This window comes from Protopterus annectens, chromosome 16.part0 (genome assembly GCF_019279795.1).
Source record: "Protopterus annectens isolate FY-2018-M chromosome 16.part0, PAN1.0, whole genome shotgun sequence".
Lineage (NCBI taxonomy): Eukaryota > Metazoa > Chordata > Ceratodontiformes > Protopteridae > Protopterus > Protopterus annectens.
The window spans coordinates 530114457-530141039 of record NC_056750.1 but is presented as its reverse complement, the minus strand read 5'-3'; the positions used below and the strand labels follow the sequence as shown (position 1 = coordinate 530141039).

The following is a 26583-nucleotide window of genomic DNA, read 5'->3' as shown; positions in this document are numbered from 1 at the left end:
CATAAAATGAATCATGGAAATGATCAAATGCATAGGCAACATTCTGACACTGGACCCACAGTTTTGGGCTTTGCTTGCCTAAGCCTGGTGGCAGTCTGAGAAGGTCACCAAGGCAATGGACAAGGTGAAAGTATTGCATACCACCTGGACCTGGTCAAGGAGTTCAAACAATCCACTGTGGTCTAAATCCACTCTGGTCTAGTTTTCAAACTCACCAAACTGGGCATAAACCACTACACAACTCATTGGATTGCCAGTTGGCTCAAACAGGATCCATGAAGTCAGGACTGGTGAGACCACCTTTAACAGATCAGACACCAGCAGGATATCAGGGATCCATGCGGGGACCACTATTTGACATCTACTTCGAGGCAGAGTGTAAAATATAACTGCTTGACAGTTTGCTGGGAGATACCAGACCCCCCCCCAACATGAAAAACATCTTACAAGAGGGTCTGACAGAAGTGATTAGTGCCAAAGCCGCAGATTAAATCTAGAGTAAAACGAGTTAATACTGCCTTTTGGAAAAACTGCCACCCAGGCTAATTACATCCCTAGAGTTGGCCATTTAAATAAGGGATCTGGGGATACATGAAGATGGTAAACTGGCCTTTTAACAAGTGGCCAAAACAGTTATTTTAGGTCACGCAACTTAAGGGCATGAAACCCAGGTCCATGGAAGACATAATGCTACTTACTCAGGGTCAGAACAATGACCCCTTTCATGTACCCGACAAGACATGTACCACAGCTAGAATGCCCACAAGGTTCCGGACTAGGATAACCCACTGTGCAAACACTGTCATATGGATCACCTTATCTCTATTGCTTCCAAAAGGCTACTGAGGCAATCTATGCCTGCCATACAAGACATCCTCTGATGTCATTCTCACGGACCTTTTGACATTTGCAAAACAGCATCAGAACCACATCCCAGGATTTAAATTTTGTTTGCGACATACAACACATTTTGGTTGAGATACAAGTCTCAGAGGATCCCAACACCTCGTAACAGGCTCCCCTTGTCCACGTGAAACAGTCCATACCAAAGCCTATTTAACAGGGACTGAAATTCACCCTGGGTCTGGTGCCCATGTTTGATAGTTTGGGCAATACATTACCATCTGCCCAACATCCCCCCACAATCTCTAGAAACTTCCCAACTTACCCTCTCCTAAATGCCCACGATACAAGTGACAACTGGGGTGGGTTGCAAAGCTGAGCTACAAGCTCTGTAGCACCAGAAATTTTTGTTCAGGAAAAGCAACAGAAAGCAGTCAAGTCTCTCCTATGAGACAAGGGTTATGAAAGCCACTCGCTCATCCCTGGAGGAGTACCATTTTGAAAAAAAAAAAAAAAAATTGGAGGTGCACTATCAGTATACCCTGCATGACTGCATTGCTAAAGCTTGCCTTTCTCCTGGACAAGTGACAAGTTTGCTGCACTTAAAAAAAAATTTGCTGCCTCAGGTACCCCAGTGGCTCCCATACTCCTGCATTAAGCCCCCCTAGCAGTCAGCTGTTGGCTCTCGCACACAAAAATATGCAGTTAGCCATGTATTCAATGTGTACTGATAACAGTCTACATTGCTCGTTTAAATGTGATCTTCATATCAGCAGCAGAATCCTCAACTAATATCCATTAAATGCAATATCCTTCACTACATAAAGTTTTAAAAAAGTCCCAGTGCTACATTTATACAATTTCGGTACAGCTTTTAGCAAATAAGGGCTTAAAATGAAAGGTGATGTACTCAATGAAGCCAGTGTTATTTTCCTCAACAAAATTATTCCTTTATGGAGGAAGAGGGACTCTAGGGCGGTTGAAGAAATACTATACCAGCTTGAGATAATGTAAGGCAGCAACCTCAAATAGGTACAATAACCCACTATGCAACAAGCTCAGCCATGCAGCAGTGTGGATACTGGCTCAGAGCACACTGCAGATGTAATGCTGCAGTGTGGATACTGGCTCAGAGCAGTCACTGCAGATGTAATAATGCTTGCACTAAATGGGAAAAAAGGAAGGACACCCAAACAGCTCAGTTAAAGTCAAAAGAACAATTACCTCAAATTATTTCCAGTGAGAGACTTACTGGCCTCTTGCACGTTAAGACAGCAAGCTCTTGGAAAAATGTTTTGGACATTGAGCTGACATTACCCACTCAGACTACACATGGATCTTGGCCAAGAGGCAGAGACCTTTGACTTAAATGCCAGTGACCTGTTCAAACTTGGAGCTGTTATAACCGTATCCCCCCCTAGCATTATAATCTACAGCAGTAGGATCATTTCCACAGTTATCAAATCTAACGAAATAATGCTGCAGGAGGAAGTAGAATTACTTGGTCATATCCAGGATTGTGGAGTTCCTGTGCAGGGGTTATCCTCCTCCGCCAAGTTAACTGGTGGAGAGGGTGGCTTCAACACTAGGGTACATTATCCCACTCTTCCTGTGTACATGGGGTAATGCTTACCTTATAATTCATTCACCCGAGTCCTCTGGGATTAACTGATCTTCCTTATACCACATCTACTACACTAAAGGAGTCAGTTTCTTTGCACAGGTGCTCACCATATTTTTCTTGACCTTTTCAAGTAAACCTATTTTGACTCACTCCCTCAGTTGTCCACTCCACAATATGCATCCTACCACAAGATAAGCAGTCCCACAGTATAAATCCTCCAACCAGCCTCTGCGTTGTAAAGCACTAGACACCAGAGTGTGGCAGTTTCAGCTTTACAGCATTCTCTTCACTTGTACCACACTGATGACTAACCAGGCTAAACTGGAGGCCTCCAGAGTGAAGGACTGCTGCTTGGGATTTACATGCGATATTTCCAACAAAGAGCGGGAAGCAAATTAATGGAAGGTGCCATCACTGGGAGTTCCACGTACTACTGGAGCCCTCATGTTCAGCTAGTGTAGCCTGAAGCTTTCATTAGGACTAACTTGTGGGAAATGGTCCGCACCTCAATGTCCAGTCTTTGCAGGAAAGGAACGAAAACATTTGTCTAACCTCTCATATCCACAGACTAGTGTGTAAATCAAGGGATCTAGCTTATCCAACTAGGGCATCTGCCCGAATCAGGCAGGTGAATTAGACAAGATACCTGGACTGTGTTTAAGCTTCTGTGTTTGGCCATACCTTACTTGGGCAAAAAAGTTTGTTCACCAGTGAGTGAGGAGCTCTGAACAGCCTAGCGGTCCTTGGAGTGGTTTCTGCCCAGTTACTGGCCATTTTGGGCTAATCTCTCTCTCTAATCTTTGATATAAAGACTGCATTTGCATGGTTTTGAGCATTGTGCAGCTGTTAGCTAGGGTTAAACTATCCCCGGCTCCAGAGTCTGCTCTTCAGTTTTTCCCTTGGTACTAGCCAACCCGTCCATTTTAGCACTGAAATCAGAGCTTTCTGACTAGCACTTGATCAATGAGACAGAAGCACTAAAACTATTGAACTTAATTCCCCTACTGCTGTCGGTAGGGACAGTCAAACTACTCTCCTATACCACACAAAAAGAATAGTTCCTCAATAGTTCCTCAACCCATTCAGGCATGTCTAAGAGTCCACTCCCAGTGTGTTCTCCTGTGCACCTGATGAATTCAGGCATTCTGAGGCAATGTCACAACTGCCTCATCTACACAGACAACTCTTCTTACCAAAGACCAAAATCTGCAAGAGACGCACTTGCATAACTAGACGAGGCAAAGCTCTCTCCAGTCATGACCAAAGTGACAGTCAAGAGAACGTACCAACCTGCAGCACTTCCACCTACTACTTCTAGACCCACCTGCAGCACTTCCACCTACTTCTTCTAGACCCACCACACAGATAGACATATTTGGAGGCTCTAAAAAATCTGCGGTAACAGAGACCTCCAATCACCCTACATCTACCAACACACCGCAGTCACAACCACCAAAACCAGTGTGCCACACAACTACAGCCCTTAAGGCAACCACCTTACCACACACACTTGTAACAAGCGACTCCATAGTCTGGCACACCAATGCCCCCCGACACAGGCTGGACAAAGTCAGTTGCTTGTCAGGTGCCAGAATCTGCAACATTACCCACGCACTCCGGTCACTCCAAATAAATACGACTATCATTGTCCATGTGGGTGTGAACAACCAGAGATATACCTCCCTGGACTACATGGAGACATAGGAGCTCTCAGATTATGTAATCAAGGCAGGTATGACCCTAGCCCATAGTATTATCTTACCCTCACCAAGAAATATACCTCCGTATAAGGGAAAAAATTTGCTAAGTTTCAGGTGTCAAAGGGGATCCAGTACCAGTCTGCCTGGGATGACATGCTCAACAAGCCTCAATGCTTTGCCAGAGATAGCTTGCACCTGGCACTCCAGGGATTCAGGATACTGGAAAAGGCTCTTGCCACCCCAACAGCACCTTTAGGCAAGTAAACAAATCTACCACCGTAACAGACATTTGTGCAGTAATGGAGATCTGGTTCAAGGCTCAAGAGGAGCACCTCAGCGATTCCAGGCTACAACTCACCACACATTTCGGCCACAAAACCCAGGCTGAAATACAAAGGGATAGGCATAGCCATATTCAAGGATAACTACACCTCCAGACTAGTTGCAAAGGATGATGCCTCGGAAATCATCCAAATGCAACTGACAATGGGCAAAATTGCAATCCAGAATGTAGCTTGCTACAGATAACCTTCCCAGCCCCATGACACGCACTCTTCGAGGTAACTGTAAACACGAGTCCAACCGAACACATACCGGGTGATTTCAACTACCAAAACATCAACTGGGAAAGCTACAGAAGTACTAACACATTTAGTCAGCCTTCTTGGAATACATCAACTCCAATGCTCTGGGCCAGCTTAACACCCCCACAAGAGGTAAAAATATACTGGACCTGGTCACCACCACTGAGGGACAAATGCTCTACATGTGGTAAAATTCCTCATTGGTCAGATCATAATCACCCTGGAGATCCACATACCACCCTCACCCTAAAAGAAACCATGATGAAAAACTCCAAGAACTTTATGCTACTCAAGACAGAGGTGGCAAACTTCAACATTTCCCAGCAGAAAGGCAATGATTGAATCTGCTATATCCTATACAAAAGCACTCTACAAGCACCTACATGAGTGCATGGACTGTGCTATCCCAAACAAGACCAAGACCCACTCCAAAAAAAAAAAGGAAACCAGTCTGGTGGACCCCAGATATCAAAGGTCTATAAAGGAGGAAGAAATTGCAAGAGTAAAATCCAGGAAGGAAGGGGCTCCCTGACCAGCCTTGGCAAAAAGCTAAGAACCCTCATAAAAACTTCCAAGATGAGCTTTGAAAGAAAAAATTGCAACAGACCTCAAAGGGTCAAAGCATTTTTTAGCTATATTAAAAACCTAACTCGCAGATCTGCTCTGAGCTACAGCATAATGTTTCAAACTTCACAGAACCAACTGACAGGGTGGGGTGAAGTTTGCACTGAGCCTATTTCCATACCAGAAGATTGTACTGCCCCTAAAAAAATCAAGACACTCCAGGTGAAAATAGCACTTTCCAAGGCAAAAAACAGCATCCATGGGACCAGACAGCATCCCAGGCTGCGTATTCCATGAACTCCAAAAACAAAGTAATCCCTCACCTTAATACCTTGCTTAACCACAGCCTCACCTCAGGCTGTGTTGCCCAGTGTGGTGCACAGCAATTTAGTCAGACCACTCCACAAAGGAGGTACCACCACTGACTCAGGGAATTACTGCCCCATCCGTCTGACGAGTCTCGTCTGCAAGGCCATGGAGCACACCACGGAACTAAAAGACATTGAGAACCTACAAACCCTCCTCCCCATGCAGTTTGGGTTCATAAAGGGAAGGTCTTCTCTCAAATCTGGCTGACTTTCAAAAAGATCACTAAAGCAATAGATGAGGGAAAGGTGGGAATTACTGAAACGCACAGACCTAAATATAAACCCCTGCATTACAAGATGGGTTGCTAACTGGCTCAAGGATAGAACACATTCAGTGAGAATAGGAATCACTAGATCAGACTGGGACCCCCTGTGACTAGTGGTGTACCACAGGGCTCAGTCCTGGGACCCCCTGTGACTAGTGGTGTACCACAGGGCTCAGTCCTGGGACCCCTCCTGTTCGGTATATACTTTGAGATAAAAAGAAACAGAGGGACTATGGCTAACAAAGTTCAGTCTGCAAACTGGGTGCCATACTTGAGACCTCTGACATACGTATCCTTTAAAAGGGTCTTACAGATTAGATGTGTGGTGCCAAAACCAAGGCCTCAAGCTAAAATGCCAAATCATCCCCTTTGGGATGAAACAAGTACCTATGAATTACAACATGTGGCAGCCCACTTATCACGGAGAGTGATGAGACCCAAGGACTAAAACCCTCCTAAATGGCCCATCTTATCACAAAAGGGTTTGCATCCAGTAATAAGGTGGACACCCAATACTCATCACTCCGACCAGTTATTGAATATAATTCCCTGTTCGTGATGTACCTAACTAGACATCTGCAACAACTGGAGGGGCCTCAATACCTCAGAGGATAAAGGGCCTCAAACTGCCCTATGCCACGAGGCAACAAAAACAAAACAAAAACAGCTGTACTCATGTACCAGCTACTCAGATGTGATCTCTGCCTGACAAGGCTATGTCTAACCCTGAATTACGACAAATGCTCCACCTAAGCAAAACCCAATCCACCAGAGCTACTAGGGACTTAAACAAGACTTTTGAGGGACAGATTAGTGTCCCAGAGATCTGGAATAAGGTCACCATAAATGTGAGGCGGAGCTCCTCAGAACTCTTAAGAGGAATATTGATGAGTGGATAGGAAAAAAGGGAATTCCGGGAATCACTTGTGGCCCTGCTAGACAGGGGTGCAGGAAACTAAACCACTTGGAAGCGTAAGCAAAAATTTTTTTGGCTAGGCTTAATTACGCCCTCAGCTAAAGACAGCAAGCAAAGTACCAGTACCCTGAAAACAGTGAACTACTCTCAAAAATCAGCTAACTTGAATATCCACGGCTAAAAACAAACACCTACACGCCATTTTAGAAAATTCACCCCTCCCCCCAAGAGTATTTTAAAAGGGTGGAAAATGAAGATCAATAGGACTGCCACAGTCATTTTGGGGGGTATTTTTTTCCAGGAAGGTGCAGCACCAGTTTTGCTACAATTTTAATTTTTTTTTTTTACAGTGAAGCCAAGTTGAGACAGGTGGAAAGGCACTCAACCCTTCCAATCTGTTATTCACATGTGCGCACACAGACTCAGGGCTAAAACTGAATAGAGAGGATGTGTCATCCAAGCACAACTAACCAAAGTTATACTTGCCAGCAGTAGTTCATTCCAAAAACCAGTATTTGTTGCCTTGATCTATTTCGTCATTAGGAAAATGAAGGTCAGTACAAGTGAAACAGAATTTTGTACGTTAATTTACTACTTACCATTTTAGAATTTGGCAATTTGCAGTCACACCACCTTCCATCTATCATGTGCCGCTGTGATATTGCTTTCACTTGGCTCTCAAACTCTGTAAACCGGACAAAGCCAAATCCCTTTGAGTTGCCACTTTTCGCATCTCTCTTAACCTGAGAAGGGGAGAACAACAAGAGACAGCACATTATGAACACTAGAAAAAAATTAGCTACACATTATACTTTACCGTGCATAACTAATCTTTCTACATTACTGCTAACACAACGTAATCTTTGTGCATACTGCAAGTTACACCCACTCACTAACTTCACACAACTTCATTTTGACTAGCAATCACAGACTTTGGCTGCTCCCGTTAGGGGTCGCCACAGCAGATCCAACTGTTTCCATTTCTTCCTGTGCTCTGCAGACTACGATATCCTTTGGTAGTGACTGAAATTGGTCAGAACAGTGTCCTATTCTGCTAAATTCAAATTCCTACTACGTTTCAAAGATCTTGAGTTTTACCAAACACAAGTTTGTCACCTTCTTCACACCTGCAAGAATTTGAGTGCAGGCTACAGAGTGCCTCCATCTAAAAAGGTTTGTTTAGAATACTTTGTTCCTAGAACCCAGAAAAAAAACGACCCAGTCGGCAAATTTCCCCCACAAAACATGGAAAACTGGTCCTAAAAACAATTTGGGAAAGTTAACAGCAAGCGGGACAGAGGAATTAAGAGTCTCATTCTCGCCACCTTAAAGGAACGCACACGAATTTGTGGCTCAGACATTTCTTACAAGCTCCTCTACACACCAAGTCAAACCCTTCAACCAGGTTACTAGACATGCTTCACCAACATCTCCATCTTTAATTCCAGGAGTTCAGCAAAACTACTTCAGAAGATTCGCCCCAAGTAGGCAGGTGCTACCTGCACTCAAAGATTAGGGCATAATTGTTTCAGTCAGGCTCAAGCCAGGAAATAGTCTCTAAAAGACCTCTGAGGATCAGCTACAGGGACTTTACATACAGCCCCCCCCCCAAATGCTTTCAGAGCACAAAGCCCAAATTCTCCAGGCATAAGGACCGTTTGGCATACCTTCACCCCTACAAATGGGGCCCCACTGGCGAATCACCACCCTCAGAATGGTGGTCCCATGTGTCGCGCATCTTTATCCTACCCCACCTCTCCCAACTGGTGAAATTGGGTCTGGGCCACAGTCAGCCATCCCAAAGCCAGACACCTGTCACTTCAGAGCACTCAAACAAGCAAGAGTAGGCAATGAACACTATCCCTTGTGACCTATGAATGGCCTGCCCTTGCTTTTGGATAATTCACCCACTAACCCCCCCCCCCCGGTCAAATGCTCCAATTGTAAGCAAGTGACCATGGCTTCCATTAGCAAAATCCCTGATGCCAGTGTAGTAAGCACCTTGTTTATGGCTGTCTAACTTAAAGGTCCCTGCTAAGTGGCCAGGAGATCCTATACACAATGCCAATTACTGCCAAACTGGTGGCTTTAGAGGGGGGAACAAGAGGAATATCTGCTGCACTTCGGCTCAAAAATCAGTTTTAGATAACTTACAACCTAAATTCTGCACTTTTACCACTAAAGCATTTCAATGCTTAAAATCATATCAAAGCCATCTAACCCCTGGACATTGCACCCCCCCCCCCAATTCGCACTCAGAATGCTAAGCAAGTCAACCGGTCTCAAAGGGATGATGATCAGAACCTAAAATCCACACTAATGCACACTACTAACCTTGCAATGAAGTTTCAAGCCAGCCACCTGACAATATACCATAACAGTAGTCTAAAATAGGAAAGTAGAAACTACTGGATATTACTTTTACTGAACAAGTCTCACTAACTGGTTCTAGGCCACTAAAACATATCAGCTATGAGTCATAATACACAAATGCAGTTACTCTGAAATGGCATCACATACGTAGAAATGAGCTCCAGCAATTAACAAAAATGCTTTTTCTGTAGTCATGAGTGAAGTTTTACTTAACAGCACAATGAAGTAATCCCTTGGGATTACAGGTTGAGTTCACCTGTTACAGCTTATATAGGGTATCCCCATATGCTCAACTTAATACTTTCCCTATTCTAGCTCTAATGCTGCCGTCCCATCGAAACACAAGTTAACATCCTCACTTCCATTACGAAAAAATTGCACATTTACCTACCTTCCGGTTAATTTTACAACACCTCCCCAGCCTACTGGGTTGTACTAGTAGAGGACAGAATGTTTCCAATTTTACAGTTCTGGAACCTTAGCCTTATCACACTGTTTATGGTTGAAGATAAAAGTGCAATCTACAGACCCCCCCCCAAAATATGCACCCCCCCAAGAGACAGACCCACCAAGAGAGAGACAGACTGCTCTGTGGCTTTTGGCTCCAGGTCTCTTTTGGATCTAAACAGGAAGCCTTCAAGGGGGGAAAGAAAGGGCCCTCCCAGAGCCAGACCCTTAACAAGTTTGTTACAGCACTACAAGCACTCCTCGTGCATGTTGGAAGGTTTGATTCCCTCAGCCTCCACTGCTTAACTGACTCCAGGCAAATAACTTAACCAGACACCACTCCTGTGCACAGTCTGAAAAAGGTCCATGGAGATCAGTAGCTTACCCTGGAAAAGAAATAATAAAAAAAAACCTGCCACTATCAAGTCCTTTTAGAAAAAGATAAGCACCACCAAACAAGTTAGCATTCTTTAGCCAAAAGATAATGTACAGATAAAGGACAGTTTAATAAAGCAGATTAAAATGTACACTCCCATGAACTTCATGATAATCTTAAACACACATGCAGTTAAGCAGCAAGGACCTACTCAATTTTGACTTACCTGCACCATAATAACTTCACCAAAAGTGCTGAAATAGTCTTTTAAATCTTGCTCCGTTGTCTTCCATGGAAGGCCAAGAACTATTAAGTCAGATGTCTTCTGTACCGCTCTTTTCACTTTTACTGCTGATGATGCAGCCGATGACGCATCGTTTTCATCCATTTTCCTTTTATTATCTTAAAATAAAATATATGTGTAAAGAAAGCTAAACTCCATAATTACCACTCAATCAGGTGGACTCAATGTTCCACACAAAGCCCCCCCCCCCCAACTCTATACCTAAAGATAAACAGCAGAGATCAGACTTTTCAAAACCACTTTAGCAGGCAGGCTAGATAAATACAAGTTCACAGCTCCAACCTCAACATTTTCATTAGAAACTGCAAAGGTTGGACAGCTTCACTGCATATGCCAAAAAGATTGAAAAAGCAACCCCTCCAGTCCAAGTTAACTCGGCAAGTACTCCAGTTTATCTAGGTCATCTCAACTTGGGTTTCTTTCAATCTGTGTTAGCTGCAATTCTAGCCATTACAGTTGATGCTCTACCTGTATCAAAGGCGCAACCCACAAATGGAAAGTAATTCACAACCTCGAACTAGTTGTTACTTGTCGGGAAGCCAGACCCTATGCCAATCTCAAAAGGGAAACCACACAAGTTGTCAGCTCTCCTGGATACAAGCACATACTCCTCACATATCTAAAAGGCCATTTAGAGGCTTGCCATTCACTTTCAAAATGTCACTGGATGCAAAATAAAACCAGAGCACAATGAGAACCAAATTTACAATGGAAATGGAGAATAAACCGTCATTTGTACAACAGGAAGGAAGAGGATTAAAACAAACGCAGCCAAATTACAATCAAAACCAGAAGTAAAAAGGCAAATATGGAAGCAAGGCTTCCTCACACTCGAGTGCACCTCTCCAGTATTGGCTTGTAACCTCACTTCAGCACACTCCCAATTTTAAAACAGCTAATCCAGGAAACTGAACCAAATAGCAACTGTACTGAGTACAATGCCAAGCATAAATCACTTACCCACAAAGGTATATTATGCCAATATCTAAACAGCAAGTTGCACAGAACTTACAGCCATCACATTTTGTCTCATTGTTTTTAAATTAGTATAGCCTGGAATGACATCCACATGCTGCTCATATTGCAACAATTATCTGGAGAATGTATCCCCACTGTATGATCTCTTCCTTTCAGAAAGACATTAAGGTGCATCCAAGTGCACCTACACTTAGTCTAAGATCAGTTTGCTGATGAGCTTAGAAAAATGAGTCAAACACGGCATGTCCACATTTGGGGCTTGGCTTTATGGGACTGAAAGTACCAGTAATAGTACTGAATACCAAAGATATAGGCACGTGGCTTCTGAGTGCCTATAGCCGATACGTTCTTAAAGATATAGTTGCCTCACAATGAAGACTAGCTTTGCTGGTTCTGTGGGAGCCTTTAAAAACAAATTCCAAGTGTTTCTCATATCATAACATTTTTACCACCTCCACTTGCGTACATACATGAAGCAACACATACCGAGCTGGTAGACATAGCTAATCTGTTAGGTTTGGTGAGAACTTACCTGCCCCTGCCTCGATATCCCTACCACCTGTTCCCCACTTTGCATCTCTAAAGAGCATGTCAAATGTTTTTAGGTCAAAAACACAGCATCAACAGGACAATCTCAGCTGCATCCTACATGGGCTCAAACAAGAATTAGCATCACCACTTGATACTACTTGGTCTTTGCCCCAGTTAAATGGAAACAGCCAGTTATTCCCCCTTGCACAAAGATAGGTTTCTAATTCCAGGTCAGTAGAAATGCCATCAGCCCAACTAGCCTTACCCTCAAGGCCATGGAGAATCATGGACATTAAAGGTACGGGTAATCTTAGACCCCAAGCAGTTTGATTTGTCAAGGGGAGATCATGTCTTAACCAGTGGACTGGGGTCACCAGGGCCCTGGACGAGTGGAAATGCACACAGCCTACCCAAGGCATGTGACACCATCCCACACAGGCATGACTGAAACTCTCCCAGCTCGACATCAACCTTTACATAAGGTAGGTTGCAAACTGGCTCACTGATTAGTCAAAATATGGGAATCTGCAAAGCAGTGGTGTTCCACAGGGATTGGGCTTGGTACCTCTACTGTTCAAAATCTATTCCGCCACAGTAGAAGCGGAAACCAAGGTAATGTAACCAACAGTTGCCAACTACTGCAAACTGGGTATGGTCACAGAATCTCCAAATGCCAAAATCCTTCAAGATAGTTTTAAACATGATTGGTGCCAAACTCATGGCCTCTGCAAAAAACCCATTACCCCTTTCAGCAAGAGCAAGGTTCCTGCAAAAGGCAATACCCCCAAGTATTGGTGATAGACTTGGGCACTCAGGTTGATAACCTTGCCTTTGATCACAATGTTCCCAGGGGTAAAGGGTATGCCTTAAGTCTCATCTCAGAACTAAGAGCATTGCCCTGATAAAGGCACCACCTCCCTGTACTTCTCAATCATTAGGCCACTAGAGAGCACCACCCCTTTGGTGTGTACCTTTCAAAGCACCTGCAGCAATTGGAGACCACAAAAGGCTCCTCACAAGGAGGATTCAGCAACTATCCTATGAGGATCGGCTAAAAAATCACTATTCTGCTCCATAGAGACCGCTCAGAGGCAATCTCTACCTTGCATACAAGGTGATCTCTGACCCGGCTTGACTGAAAATGAACATCCAGAAGTCAAACTGCACATGAATTACTTGCTCCAAAGTCTAAACCTGGTATGGGAAGTCAACAGAACCTGCTGGAGGCACAGGTTAGTCTCCCAGAGGTTAACTTTGGAAGACTCTCACTTCAGAGCACCTCACTGGCACTCTACCACACTCAGGACAATTTGATGGGTAAATTTACCCAGAGGTCCACCCCTTTACCCATTGGACAGGGGCAATAGGCGCTGATCATGGTAAAGGTAAATTGGCTAGGCTTGCAATGGCCTTCAGGCTATTAAACAAGCAACTTCCTATGACCCTAAATCCTCTCTCAAACTAGCAGGATACTACATCTCAAGTATTAGTCTCATCAAAATTAACCTATCTTGTTGGAAATTTAATGTGCAAATTGAATAACCTGGTTCGTCTTAAGTTTCATAGGTTAGTAATAGTCCAAGATTCTTCCCTATTAAAGCAAGTGTATCCTCAATAGTATTCTACAAACCATGTCTACAATATAAAATACAACACTCGTGCAGACCCACGTGTAAGCTACCTTTACTAAATTACTGTACTACTAGTAACATGTTAAACATCTGTCCACAAACATTATGGGGGCATATTTTGTACATCACGAAATATTCAGTTCAAAATACTCTACATTTCATTCCAAGACGACGTCAGCTTCCATACCCTGAATGGTGAGAGGGCATTTTTCAAACAGGATGAAAGCACCTCAATCCAGAATGGTTCCTGTCCATAATGTTAAAAAACTTGGAACAAGCAACAACTTAATTACAGAAGTGTTAATGTAATGGAGCATTTCTCCCTGGGCCGACAATGAAAATGGGTTAGAACCTGTTGGGACTTTCAGATGGGATAGCCATACATTAGCTCAGAAAGAATTAGAGGTGCTCATCTAAAGAATGAAGAACAGAAATAAAACTATTTAGCATTTGAATCATTTCTTACAGTAGCCAGACAGGATTGAGAATTAACAGTATGAAAGAACACAACCACCTCCCCACAAAAGGGCAGCTAAATATTTTAAAATTACATGTATTAAAAAAATGCACCCCACAAAGCATCAGAATTAACACTGGGAGTGTAAGAATGAACTTCCGCTAAAACACATGAACAGTGGGTATTACAGCAATTCGAGAACACTATATTAGCCATCTGCCCGTGATCCCAATAATTATGGTAAGAACGTTCAGAAGTTTTTCAAAACGAGATACAGTAGTCTATTTTATCTGAACTACCTTAGGTCCCCACTTGGACAAAACTGAACTGGCAAAATATACAAAATCTTTTTTTTCTGCACACAGGGAACACTAAGCATCCAACAATTCCAGTGGACAAGAATATTTCACACATTAACAGGCTACAAGCTCAGAAACATGCACAAGCAAATTATGTATACATATTCAAAATGTATGATTTTCCTACCTGAACACTTTGGAAGGCTGTGTTCAGATAACTGACATGTCTGTTTACATGTCAGTTTACAGTAGAGTTGATTATCCAAAAATCTGTTAACATATTGCAATGTTTAAGTGCTGATACAGGTTCTTTACAATACAGATGCCAAATGTTGGGGGCATGCAAAAGTACAAAGCATTAACAGCAGTCCAATTTACACTTTGATGCTATGAAACTGTTTCTGCACTTAAGTTGCCATCTGCCCTGTTGCCTTGCTAACCTGTCCATTCTTGCCATTCAGACCCATAGCCTCAAAGGGTTATCAGCACCAGTGGATCGTGCTGATAAATACTGTTTAAGACCATGGCTTTTAAAGAAAATCCAGTAATTTTGCTTCCACGTATATCAGAACATTATAAACAGCAACTGGTGCAGACACTGTTGTGACGAGAAACTACCTTGCCCAAGGTGGGCTATACAAGATTCCATCATGTACAATTTTGCTTTAATTGAAAGTTAAAAATCAGAAATAATGATCCCCAGTACAAGGTAAACATCTGCAACTCTCATAATGGCAACTGCCAAAAGATTAACAGGTTCATAGGTTTCATTGCTGGAGCCTTCCTGTGTCCTGACCGTGCTCTTCAAACTATATGGAGACAGAGCCATGTATATAGTGTACTGTTAACTGTTGCTTGACTAATTTTACAACATTGCTGGCTGACTTCAGAGTTGAGCACTGCTATTTTTTGCTTCACTGTACAGTTTTTCAGATCTCAGCTGAAGGTGTTGGTTTTCCCATACCCACCCTCCCTATTCGTGTTTCGTTTCAAATCTGGAGGCTTTTGCAGTTGCCCGTCCCCCACTGTTGATTTGATATGGGACACTCCCCCCGGTCCCATTTACCTCATTCTACCCAATAAACTCTTTTTGCACTTGTTCTCAGTCATTTTTAATCTAATTTTTTAAAACTGTTTGTTCCAACATTGCTACATACTTGTGTGCCAGCTTGCACTGCATTTGCATTGTTTTTACTGCTGTTTCAGCTACTTAAGCCGATTTCCTACATTTCCTTTAGCCAGTGTAGTCCAGATTCAGATTTGCTGCATCCAGGACTTGGGTAAGCTTCTGAGCCCCCAAGCTTTGTGTTGGAGGGAAGCTTTCTAGCTTAACAGTGGGAGTGGTAAGCACTAGGTAACTACCACATAAGGAGTGGTTCTGGCCCAGAAATTGTAGTTATTGGCAGTTATGGGCAGTTTTTCCACCTCTCTCAACTTTGACTTAAAAGCCCGCATTTGCACTCATTTCCCCCTTTCCTTAACTAGCTTAGTCCAGATACAGATTTAGTTTTAGCACTTGAATTTTATTTGTGATCAGAACTTGTAAGCACTAAACCTACAAATTACTACAGCACAACCTTCATGGAAAAAAAAAAAACAAAAAAAAAACAGCTCTTGTACTCTCACTTTAGAGGAAAAATTCAGGCATGTCCAAGAATCAACTCAGTTTTCTCTGAGTATCTGATGACTTTGGGGGCAATGTAGAAAATGCCTCGTGTACACAGAAAACCCTCTCCTCCTACCACCTAACACTACAACCTGTGAGATGCACTTATCTAGCCACCCAAACTGGAGGTAAAGCTCTCTCCAAGACTGAACTTACAGTCGAGGAGAAGGTAAACACTTGCACCACACTCACAGTCTCACTAAATCTACACCACCAAAATCCACACAAACATTCGCAGAGGTTCTCAATAATAATCTGCTCAAGCAACAGACTTCCAAAGCAGAAATGCAAGCAACCTCCACCCCACAACACAACCCAAATGACATAGCCCGCAGACTGTGCGTCACTCAACCACAGCCAATAAGGCAAAACATTCCCAACACACTAGTCATAGGTGACTATAGTCAGGCACACTGATGTCCCACTCACCAGGCTAAACAAGGAGAAAGTTAGCGCCAAGTTGCCAGTCTGGTACCAGGATCCGCCACATTACCCACGCACTCAGGTCAGTCCACAAGTACAAATATGGACCGTCATTGTCCATGTTGGTGTGAACGACCCGAGACTTACCTCCCTGGACTACATAGAGACATGAAGAGCTCTCTGATCCTGTAGGTATGACCCTAGCCCAGAGTAGCATTCTGCCTTCACCCAGAGCGATACTGCAGTACAAGGACAAAACTGGCTAAGCTTCTGGTGTCATTCTAAAGGGATACAGTATATGTCTGCCTGGGATGTTATGATCAGGCCACGATGCTTTGCCAGAGTGCACCTGTCACCCTTGAGATTCCAGATACTGGCCAAGGATATTGCTGCACCTATAGTGCCTTTTTAGGCAAGGTTCAAATAAATTCACTACCGTAACAGGCAAGCAAAAACTGAGGCTACACAATGCTAAGTCTAAATTTCAAAATGCACTCACTCGAGGCACTCCTTAAAATGAAGAACTGATATCTATGCATTGACAGACCTGGTTCAGGGCTCCAGAGGGCACCCGTGCACTACCAAGCTATTACTCATACCACACTTCAGCCATGTAACCTGGACCGGAACACCAAAGGTGGAGGTATGTCCATATTCATTAAGGATATCCACACCTCCAGGCTAGTTGCTCCGCATAATGCAGAGGTTATCCAAGTGCAACTAACTCTGGGCAAAACTGCAATTAAAATTGTAGCTTGCTACAAGGATACCCACTCTCTTCATGATGTACTAGAAAATACTAGTGTTCAAGAAAATATTAGGGTTCAACCAAACACCCTAATGGGCGATTTCAACTACCCCACCATTAACTGGGAAAGCTACTCATGCACCAACTCCTTCGCTCAACGCTTTCTGGATTTCATAAACTCCAATGCCCTGGATCAACTTATCCACACCCCCAACAGGGGCAACAATATCCTAGATCTAGTCATTACCAACATGAGCGACTAGTGTTCCACACCTGAAGTGGATGCCTCATTGGTCCGATCTGACCATAAACTAATTACCCCAGATATCCACATCCTGCAATTACCCCAGATATCCACATCCTGCAATTACCCCAGATATCCACATCCTGCAATTACCCCAGATATCCACATCCTGCAATTACCCCAGATATCCACATCCTGCAATTACCCCAGATATCCACATCCTGCAATTACCCCAGATATCCACATCCTGCAATTACCCCAGATATCCACATCCTGCAATTACCCCAGATATCCACATCCTGCAATTACCCCAGATATCCACATCCTGCAATTACCCCAGATATCCACATCCTGCAATTACCCCAGATATCCACATCCTGCAATTACCCCAGATATCCACATCCTGCAATTACCCCAGATATCCACATCCTGCAATTACCCCAGATATCCACATCCTGCAATTACCCCAGATATCCACGTCCTGCAATTACCCCAGATATCCACATCCTGCTCCCACCCCCCATTACAGCAGAAGTGGTAAACTTCATAACATCCATGCAGATGGACAATACAGTTACGACTACTGAATCCTACACAACTGCACTTTATAAGCACTTACGGGTGCATGGAGCCTGCTATCCCAAACAGAACAGAGATGCTATCCTCCAAACAAAGGAAGCCAATCTGGTGGTCCCCTGCCATAAACTGTACAACAGAAGAAAAACTGTTGCAAAGAGTAAAATCCCATGACTGGAGGAACTCTGGTCAGCCTCAGCAAGAAGCTGCAATCACGAAAAAAACGCCACTAATTCGAAAGACAACCACAAAGAAATCTATAACTACGTCAAGAATCAGTGGCAACACTCAGATCTGCTCAGAGTTACAGCACAATTGCACTAAATACACAGACCCAACTGATATTGCCAACAACTTGGCAGATCCCCAACTTTACCCCATCCCCCCACTCTCACCCCCTAGAGAGCCCATCTCTATACCGGAAGAATGCAAAGTTCATGTAATCACAGCCGCACAGGTAAAAAACACTCTCCAAAGCCAAGAACACAGCATCCATGGGACCAAACATCCCAGGCTGCGTTCTACACAAACTACAGAATGAACTGGCACCCCACTTAAGTACCATATTCAATCTTAGCCTCACCTCAGGCTTTGTGCCCACTGAATGGCGCAGTGACAAGTTATCCCACTCCACAAGGAGGGAGCCATCACGGACCCTGGGAACTACCGCCCCATTAGCCTAAGCCTGGTCTGCAAGGCCATGGAATGCATCACAGAACTTGCACATTGGTAATCTTAGAACTCTGGACCCCACCCAGTTCAGGTTTGTATGTAAAAGGCAGATCATGGTCTCCTAAACCTGATGAGCTTCTCTGACGCAGTCAAAGCCATAGACTAGGGTAGGCTGTGTGAACCACCTTATCTAGATCTTGCCAAGGCTTTCTACATCCCCCACTCTGGAATTATAAACTCACTAAACTAGGTATAAATCCCTATGTCACAAGACGGGTTGCCAACTGGCTCACTGACAGAACCCACAGTGTGAAAGTAGCAGACTCCAAATCAGACTTCAGACTAGTGACAGGTGGGAGTAACAGGGTTCAGTCCTTGGTCCTCTCCTGTTATACAAACAGGTCTCTGGCTAAAGTTTGCAGATGACTGCAAACTAGGAGCCATAATCGAAACTCCTAATGATATGGATATCCTACAAAAAGGCATCACCGAGAGATGCCAGGTACCAAAGCCATGGCCTCAAGCTCAATGCCAAAAAGTGCATTGGCGCCCCCTTTGGTAAAAACTCTATAGCAATGAACTAGGCGGTAGTATACAACACCGAAGGTGTACAAGCCACCTTGGGGGACAGGTGGACAGTAGTCCCTCCTTTGATAATCACATCGCCACAGTAGTCAGGAAATACTTCTACGTGGCACACCATCACAAAAGGCTTCTCATCCAGAAAGAGAGGTCATCGAGTAGACTCAAAACACTCCTTTTCGTATGTACCCCACAAGACAATTGGAAAGGCCGCAGAAATTCCTCAGAGGATTACCAACCTCAGGTGCCCTACGCAGACAAGTCTCAAAACTCCAGCTTCAGTCGCATATCGCCTACACAGAGACGATCTCCGTCTTAACATATAAAGCTACGTCAAACCCAGAGCTACTGAACATGCTCCACTTTCCCTCCAAGCTACACGCTCTACAGACCTAAACCAGGTCACAACAGAACATGCTGGAGGGATAGATTAGAGTTATAGACTTCCTGTACTCTGGAATAAACTACCTATTTATACAAAACAAAGCACCTCATTAGTACTCAGGAAAAATCTTGACTGGATGGGAAATAGGAAATACAGGAAAATAATTTTCTAGGATGGCAAAAGCCAGGGTACTAGTATGGCTGGCCTTGTATAGGCCTTATGACCAATAGCCTAGTACCTACCTATGAACTCAGAGTAGGTCGTGTCCAGAGGCATAACAGCCAGGCGTGAATTTGCAGTTAACCAGCCACTGGTTCAAGTTGTACTTAAACAAGAGGAACTCTTGCTTCACATGGATGGGGACCCTGTGCTAGACATATTTGCTTTGCTCCTCCTTGTCCTATTTATGTTGCAAGTAAAACTTCTTTAATCAAGTCGTTCTGATGCAGTTTTGCAGATGTGCAGAATATTCATCAAAACAGGGTCCATGGATGCCTTGTATGTCAGGCAGAGATCAGATGTCTGCATGACAGTAGAGATAGGAGTTTGAGACAACCAACATAGGACAAAAAGAATGCATTAAACCCTCCAGTAGGTGTTCTCGTCATGTGGGGATTCAATAACTGTTCCCAGTTTGTAATTTGCCAACTTGGTTAGCCAAGACCTTCGTCCTTGGCTTTGACATCCGAGAATTAAATGCCAAAGAAGAGTGGGCACTGCCCAGAGCCTTTGGGTACTCTTCCTCTTTGTGGAGGTGGCCTCATTGAGTCTAACCTTCTGGATCCCATCAGCAAGACAGCTAGCTAGCTATCCAGCATATTGCAAAGAGGGTTATACCAAACTCTGCCCATTTGTTGACAATGCCCAGGTGAGGTATTGTATAAATACTTGACCCAAATGTAGGTAGACTGTAGTATTCCCCTCATCCCCTGCCTTACTGGCCTTTGCAAATTTGTCCACCAGATTCAGTAAGCACAGCCTTCTTTCGGAGAAGGCAAACTAGGAAGGATCCAGTGCCAGGTGGTCTCTATGCACTGGCACTAAACTTATTTGCAAAGCCATGGAAATAAACACTCATGGGTCTGTAGTTTCCAGGATGTTGAAAAGACCTCCCTTATGAAGGTGAATGGCCACAGTGGCACAACGTTTAAGACTACAGTTAAATGGTGACCCCAGGGGTCCAGGCGAATCATTTTAGCCTACTCAAGAAGGGCCCACTAAGGCCATGTTAATTGCTTCACTGGAGTGCAGCTAGTAAACGCTCCCTAGTTATAGGCGGAGGGGTTACATTTGAGAGTTATCCGGAGGATGTCTGGGGGCGAAAGGGGGTAAAGTTGGAACTCACTTTTTTTCTAACACGTTTTAACACGTTTGCTGTATCGTCAGATCAGCAAATGTGGCACCATTACCACCAGTTCAGCACACTGCTTTTGACACCCTTGAGATTTCTGATATAGTTGTAAAAGGCCTTGTTACTGTTGGCTTTGACTGTATTAGTCCTATTAGTTGCCATTTATCATTACTAGGAATTACCCTTCCTAAATTTTCTCAAAAAAAGTTGTCATTTCGACATCACCAAGGCAGTTTCGTTTCCACAGCTAGTTCTGGGCTTACTTCTAGTAGATAGAGCAATCTCTATGCAGCCATAGACATGGTTGTACAGAATTTCTGAAAGCAATTCAGCATAGGCTGGTGTGTTCTCGGGACACTATTTTGACACACCATCACAGATAATTTGCAAATAGCTTTAACAGGACGGAGCAGATTTGGATTTCTGAGACAGCTTTCTGATCAGACCTTACAAGGACGAAGGAGCATGGGGGGGGGGGGGGGGGGTAATATACTGTTTATATACATTTTATTTGGAATGGTACACCATTACTGTGTTTCATGGACTACTTAATGTATCCAGGAGTTTGACAGGGTGGCCTTGAAAATGGCTTACTGTTCTGGATGCAACAATGTACACATTGAGTATCTGGCTATAACCAGGAGCTTTTGAGAAATTTTAATTCTTAAACCCAACAGAATTAGTATTTTTAGCATGATATTCTAATCTAGTCTAATACACACATACCTACATGCACATATACGTATATATATATATATACACACATATATGTATATATCTCGACACAGACTATACTCTAATTACACACAACTTTCTCAAAAGTACAGCGTGTAAACAAGGTTCTGACAATTATAACATAGGGTATTTCTTTTTACTATTTCAAAGTCACTCACAAATGTCAACATTTTAGAAAGAGGTCGTTTATATATGCTACTAGTGGTAGGGGTTTAACGGAAAAGCAGCTTGAAAACATTAAATCTGTTTGGAATTAAACATACAAATATAAGTTCTATTAAAGAAATCGTTTATATATGCTACTAGTGGTAGGGGTTTAACGGAAAAGCAGCTTGAAAACATTAAATCTGTTTGGAATTAAACATACAAATATAGGTTCTATTAAAGAAATAAAAAGGAAACAGACACCCTGTTAATGTCAGCGATGCACTTGTGGAAAGGTGCGTCAAGACTGTTGCCCTGGGGATTGCATAAACATTACACTAAAAAGCACTACACAGAATGACAAGTGTACATCAGAAGAAATCACCCATTCCCGGGCTATTACAAAAAAAGATACAGTCCCTCCATCATTAACCCCTCCTCCCACTTTGCACATGGGATCGGTCTACTTCAACATTAAAAACCATCTCGAACCACGGTTTATACCGCCAGGTGGCTAGCCCTGCCGTGGTTGTTCGTATGTCACTCGCTTGCACATACGCGTACGTGCCAGTTGAGTGTCAAATCCACTTGTGAATATCTTTAGAATATGGCAGGAAATGGTGGACCCAGGAAAACCCATGCGGCAGCATGTAGAACATGCAGACTGCAAAGAAAGCACCCCAGCCCAGAATCGAACCGGACAACCTCTGGGATGACAGTAACTAATGTGGACTACGGACAGGATTCAGCATTTTGAAAACCATCTCGAACCACGATTTATACCGCCAGGTGATTAGCCCTGCCGCGGTTGTTCGTATGCCACTCACTCGCACATACACGTACGTGCCAGTTGTGTCCAATCCACTTATGAATATCTTTAGAATGTGGCACGAAATGGCGGACTAGGGAAAACCAACGCGAGAACATGCAGACTGCAAAGAAAGCACCCCAGCCCAGAATCGGAACCTCTGAGACGACAGTAACCAATGCGGACTACGGACAAATGACCGGTAAGTGCACTGGGCTTTCAAAGGGCCATTTTCAGTGGAGGCCCGGAGACATAAGCTTCATGACACTGTAATCCATGGAAACACAAGTGGCATCGATCACTGAAAACTCCTACGATTAGACTGAAATACACCAAGGCTTAGGCCAAATTAAACAGTTAAACAATTAAGCTGCGCCACAGAGACCTGAAAATGTGAACATTCTACAACAACGCTTGATGCACAAGACGTATGAACGCAGATAGCGTTACACATCGACTACTTACCTTTAGGATAATTGACGATGAAAACAAGGTTAGACCAGCCAGTTTCTGGTGGATGCAAAATTCCCTCCACTAGCCGAACTCCACGCGCACTCTGCGAAACAGGATTGCGGTAGCGCAAACCACAGGCTCCTGGAAACTGAGCCGTGACTGTAGACAGGAGAACGGTGCCATCATCTTCAGTGGGAATTTCAATAGGCTCCTCATTCTCATCTTCGGTTATGCTAATGTATTCAGACATCGCCTGTAAATATAAAAAATATAGTTAGCGTTACATATATACACAACCCATATCAAATCATCCCAAGTTAAAAGCATACAGTTAATTACAGTATCGGCTTTATCTCTAACGTTATTGCAATCCATACAGAAACCGGACTCGCTCTGTTCAGATTTTCCTCACTCGTGCTTCAGGCCCAAGTCGCGCTTACAGCACAGAAGGCCCGTCTATGGAACCGCGAATATAACGCGTGTCGTCAATTTAAAAGCGGTAAATTTGATGAAAGCTTGGTATTAGTGGCGAAAAGTGCTTTAATACCAGCTACAACTGGACTTTTCGTGTCTTCTTTTAGGAAAAAAAGATAAGCCCACCTTAGAGACCAGATTTCTTCTGACTACACAGAGCGGCTAGTTTGGCGAAAAGGATACTTTACTTCACGAACACATTGATAGTCTTTCCGGTGGGAGGAGACTAGTTTAAATTTCCGGCGAAAATGGAGAATACTGCGTCACGCGTGAAGTGCGATTGTGAATGCAATGCTGGGTTCTTTTAAATCAACACAAAGGCTTGTGTAACAAATGCCCGAAAATATCTCTTAAATTTCCTTGATTTTGTCTTACATCTGCTCCCTTAATCTTTTCTAAGCCTGGTAACATTTTGAGAAACTACAGTAAATTGTAGGTATAATAATAGAGTTACTGACGTTTTTTACTTAAGAACATTTATGCTAATTTACATGTTTGTATTCTGTCCGTGGCTAACATTAATAGTACTAATATTTAAAATAATCCCAGATTATTTCTGGATTTGTCCCTGAATCGTTGAGAGCTAGCTTGTTTTTGAGTTAAAAAAACAACAGGTTTTTACATAACTGCATTGACTCTACTCCTCGATTTACTGAAAAATAAAACAACTTACTTGGGATGGAGCACGAGTATTAAGGGATGTAATCAATGCTCTATAGTAATGGAAGATTAAAAGGAGGGAATTGTGCTATGGTGCGATCTATTAGAGAAGTACCTCACAGGATGCGCAGTAGCAAATCCCACCCTAACCACGCCTCCAGGCTGACAATTCTGTTGAATCTGCTGAATATTCATTTCAGTCTCGAAATGAACGTTGATGATTGACTGCGTTCTGTTGGCGCACAGGAGTGGCTTCCCATGTCCATTTTCCCTGTCAATCAATATTGATACACCCATATCTGCGCTGAACCGAGCGCGAGCTATTTCTCTAAAAATAGAATGCCTTCTGGTGTGTAATTGTATTGCAGTGGCTGAAGAACACTGGAATCGTAAGCCACAAAGCATTATAGAAAATGAAATCTACATCATATGGAATCACCCATTCACTATTTATTAACAGTTCAAAAGATGGATACGAGAAAAAAACAGATGTAGTAGTCCAGGAACATAAGACAAAAGTAGCATTGATCATTGCCACACCCAGTGTCTACAGTGTGATGCGTACAGAGACACGAACTCATAAACGATCAGGATTTGGAGGCAGAAATGTGAGCAATGTGAAGTTAAAATACCCAGACTGTTCGAATACTAGTAGGAGCAACGGTTCTTAAATGAAGGAATCTACAGTCGTATTTGGTTGGATGTGTTAACTCAATATAGATTGCAGAAGGAGTCATTACTGGGCACATTGCTAGACACCCAGTATTACTGCTGCACAGGTTAAAACAACACTGTCCAAGGCCAAGAAGACAGAGGCACAGGGAACTAATCTAAGGGGGCAGCGAAAGCCAACACATTCTGGCTAGGCTTATAAATGCCTTAGGGCAGATAGCCTAGTATCTATCTATGAACCTGTACAGCTTCTATGGGACCTGACAGTGTCCCTGGCTGTGTTCAACATGAACATGCATTGTGAACTGGCACCGCACCTGTGTGCCCTGTTCAATCACAGCCTCACCTCAGGCTTTGTCCCTATTGAATGGTGCATTGCTACAGTCATCCCGCTCTACAAAGGAGGAGCAACTACAGACCCTGAGAACTATCTCCCCATTAGCTTGATGACTCTGATATGCAAAGCTATGGAACGCATCATAGTAGACCTTATAAACAAGGATATAGGGAATCTCCAAACTCTGGATCCCACACAGTTTGGTTTTGTGAAGGTATATCATGCCTGCTCAACCTGGTCGACTTCTTTGAGTCAGTCACCAGAGCTGTGGATGAAGGCAAGGTGGTTCAAACAGAGATCTGTCCAAGGCCTTTGATACCATTCCCCACTCAGGACTCATTGAAAAAACTCAATAAGCTAGGCATCAACCTGTATATCACTAGGTGGGTTGCAAACTGGCTCACAGAACCCACACTGTAAAAGTAGCTGACTCCAAGTCAGACTGCTTACCAGTCACAAGTGGAGTCGCACATAGTTCGGTCCTGAGTCCTCTCCAGTTTGGTATCTACTTCTCTGAAGTCCGTACCAACATGAAGGGACTCTGGCTGACAAAGTCCACAGATGATTGCAAATTGGAAGCTGTTATTAACTCCCCAAGTGATGCTGACATGCTACAAAACGGCCTCACTGAGGCCAATGACTGGTATCAGAACCATGGCTTTAAGCTCAATGCCAAAAAGTGTGTCATCATTCCCTTTGGGAAAAACCCGGTTCCCATGAATTACCACATTGACGGTAGTCCACTGAACACAAAAGGCGTTGGAAGGGATCTGGAACACAGGTTGATAGCAACCTCTCTTTCGACCACCATGTTACCACTGTGGTCAGAAAGTCTTTCTGTGTGGCATATCTCATTACTAAGGGCTTTGCATCCAGGAAGAAAGAGGTCATTGTCTCCCTCTACTCTTCCCTTATTAGGCCAATCATCGAGTACAATGCCCCATTTGGTATGTACCTCACTAGACACCTGCAGCAACTGGAGAGGCCCCAAAAATACCTCACAAAGAGGATCCTAGGCCTTAAACACTTGTCCTATATTGACAGACTCAAAAAAACTCCAACTATTCTCTGTCTCATATCACTACTTAGAGACGATCTCTGCTTGACTTACAAAGCCATGTCTGACCCAGTTCTGCTAGAAATGCTACATCTAAAGAAATCCCAATCCCTCCATACCACACGCTCCAGAGACCTCAACCTCATTACCACAATCAACAGAACATGCTGGAAGGACAGGTTCATAGCCCAGAGACTGCCCATGCTGATGAGTGGATGGGAAATAGAAAATTCACCCTGGGGATCACTCCAGTGGCTCTAAGTGACCGAGGCACTGGGAACTAAGGTCAGGTGGCACGATGCCAGGGTAATCCAATAGGCTAGGCTTGTAAAGGC

General features: G+C 43.5%; 1 protein-coding gene across 4 annotated transcripts in view; it reads right to left on the bottom strand.

The window, feature by feature from the left end:
- LOC122790735 (TAR DNA-binding protein 43-like) overlaps nt 1-24322 on the bottom strand; it is a 41567-nt gene extending 17245 nt beyond the window's left edge. The window contains exons 1-4 of one of the 4 annotated variants that reach the window (XM_044058320.1): nt 24196-24322; nt 23061-23301; nt 10288-10463; nt 7465-7608 (exon numbers count right to left, since the gene is read on the bottom strand). In XM_044058320.1, coding sequence (XP_043914255.1) covers nt 7465-7608; nt 10288-10463; nt 23061-23298 — 558 coding nt within the window. In that variant the 5' untranslated portion in view covers nt 23299-23301; nt 24196-24322. Of the gene's footprint in view, nt 1-7464; nt 7609-10287; nt 10464-23060; nt 23302-23387; nt 23754-24195 lie in introns of those variants that run through there. The other 3 variants (XM_044058321.1, XM_044058318.1, XM_044058319.1) reach the window with 3 other exon arrangements.
- Between the last annotated feature and the right edge of the window lie 2261 nt (nt 24323-26583).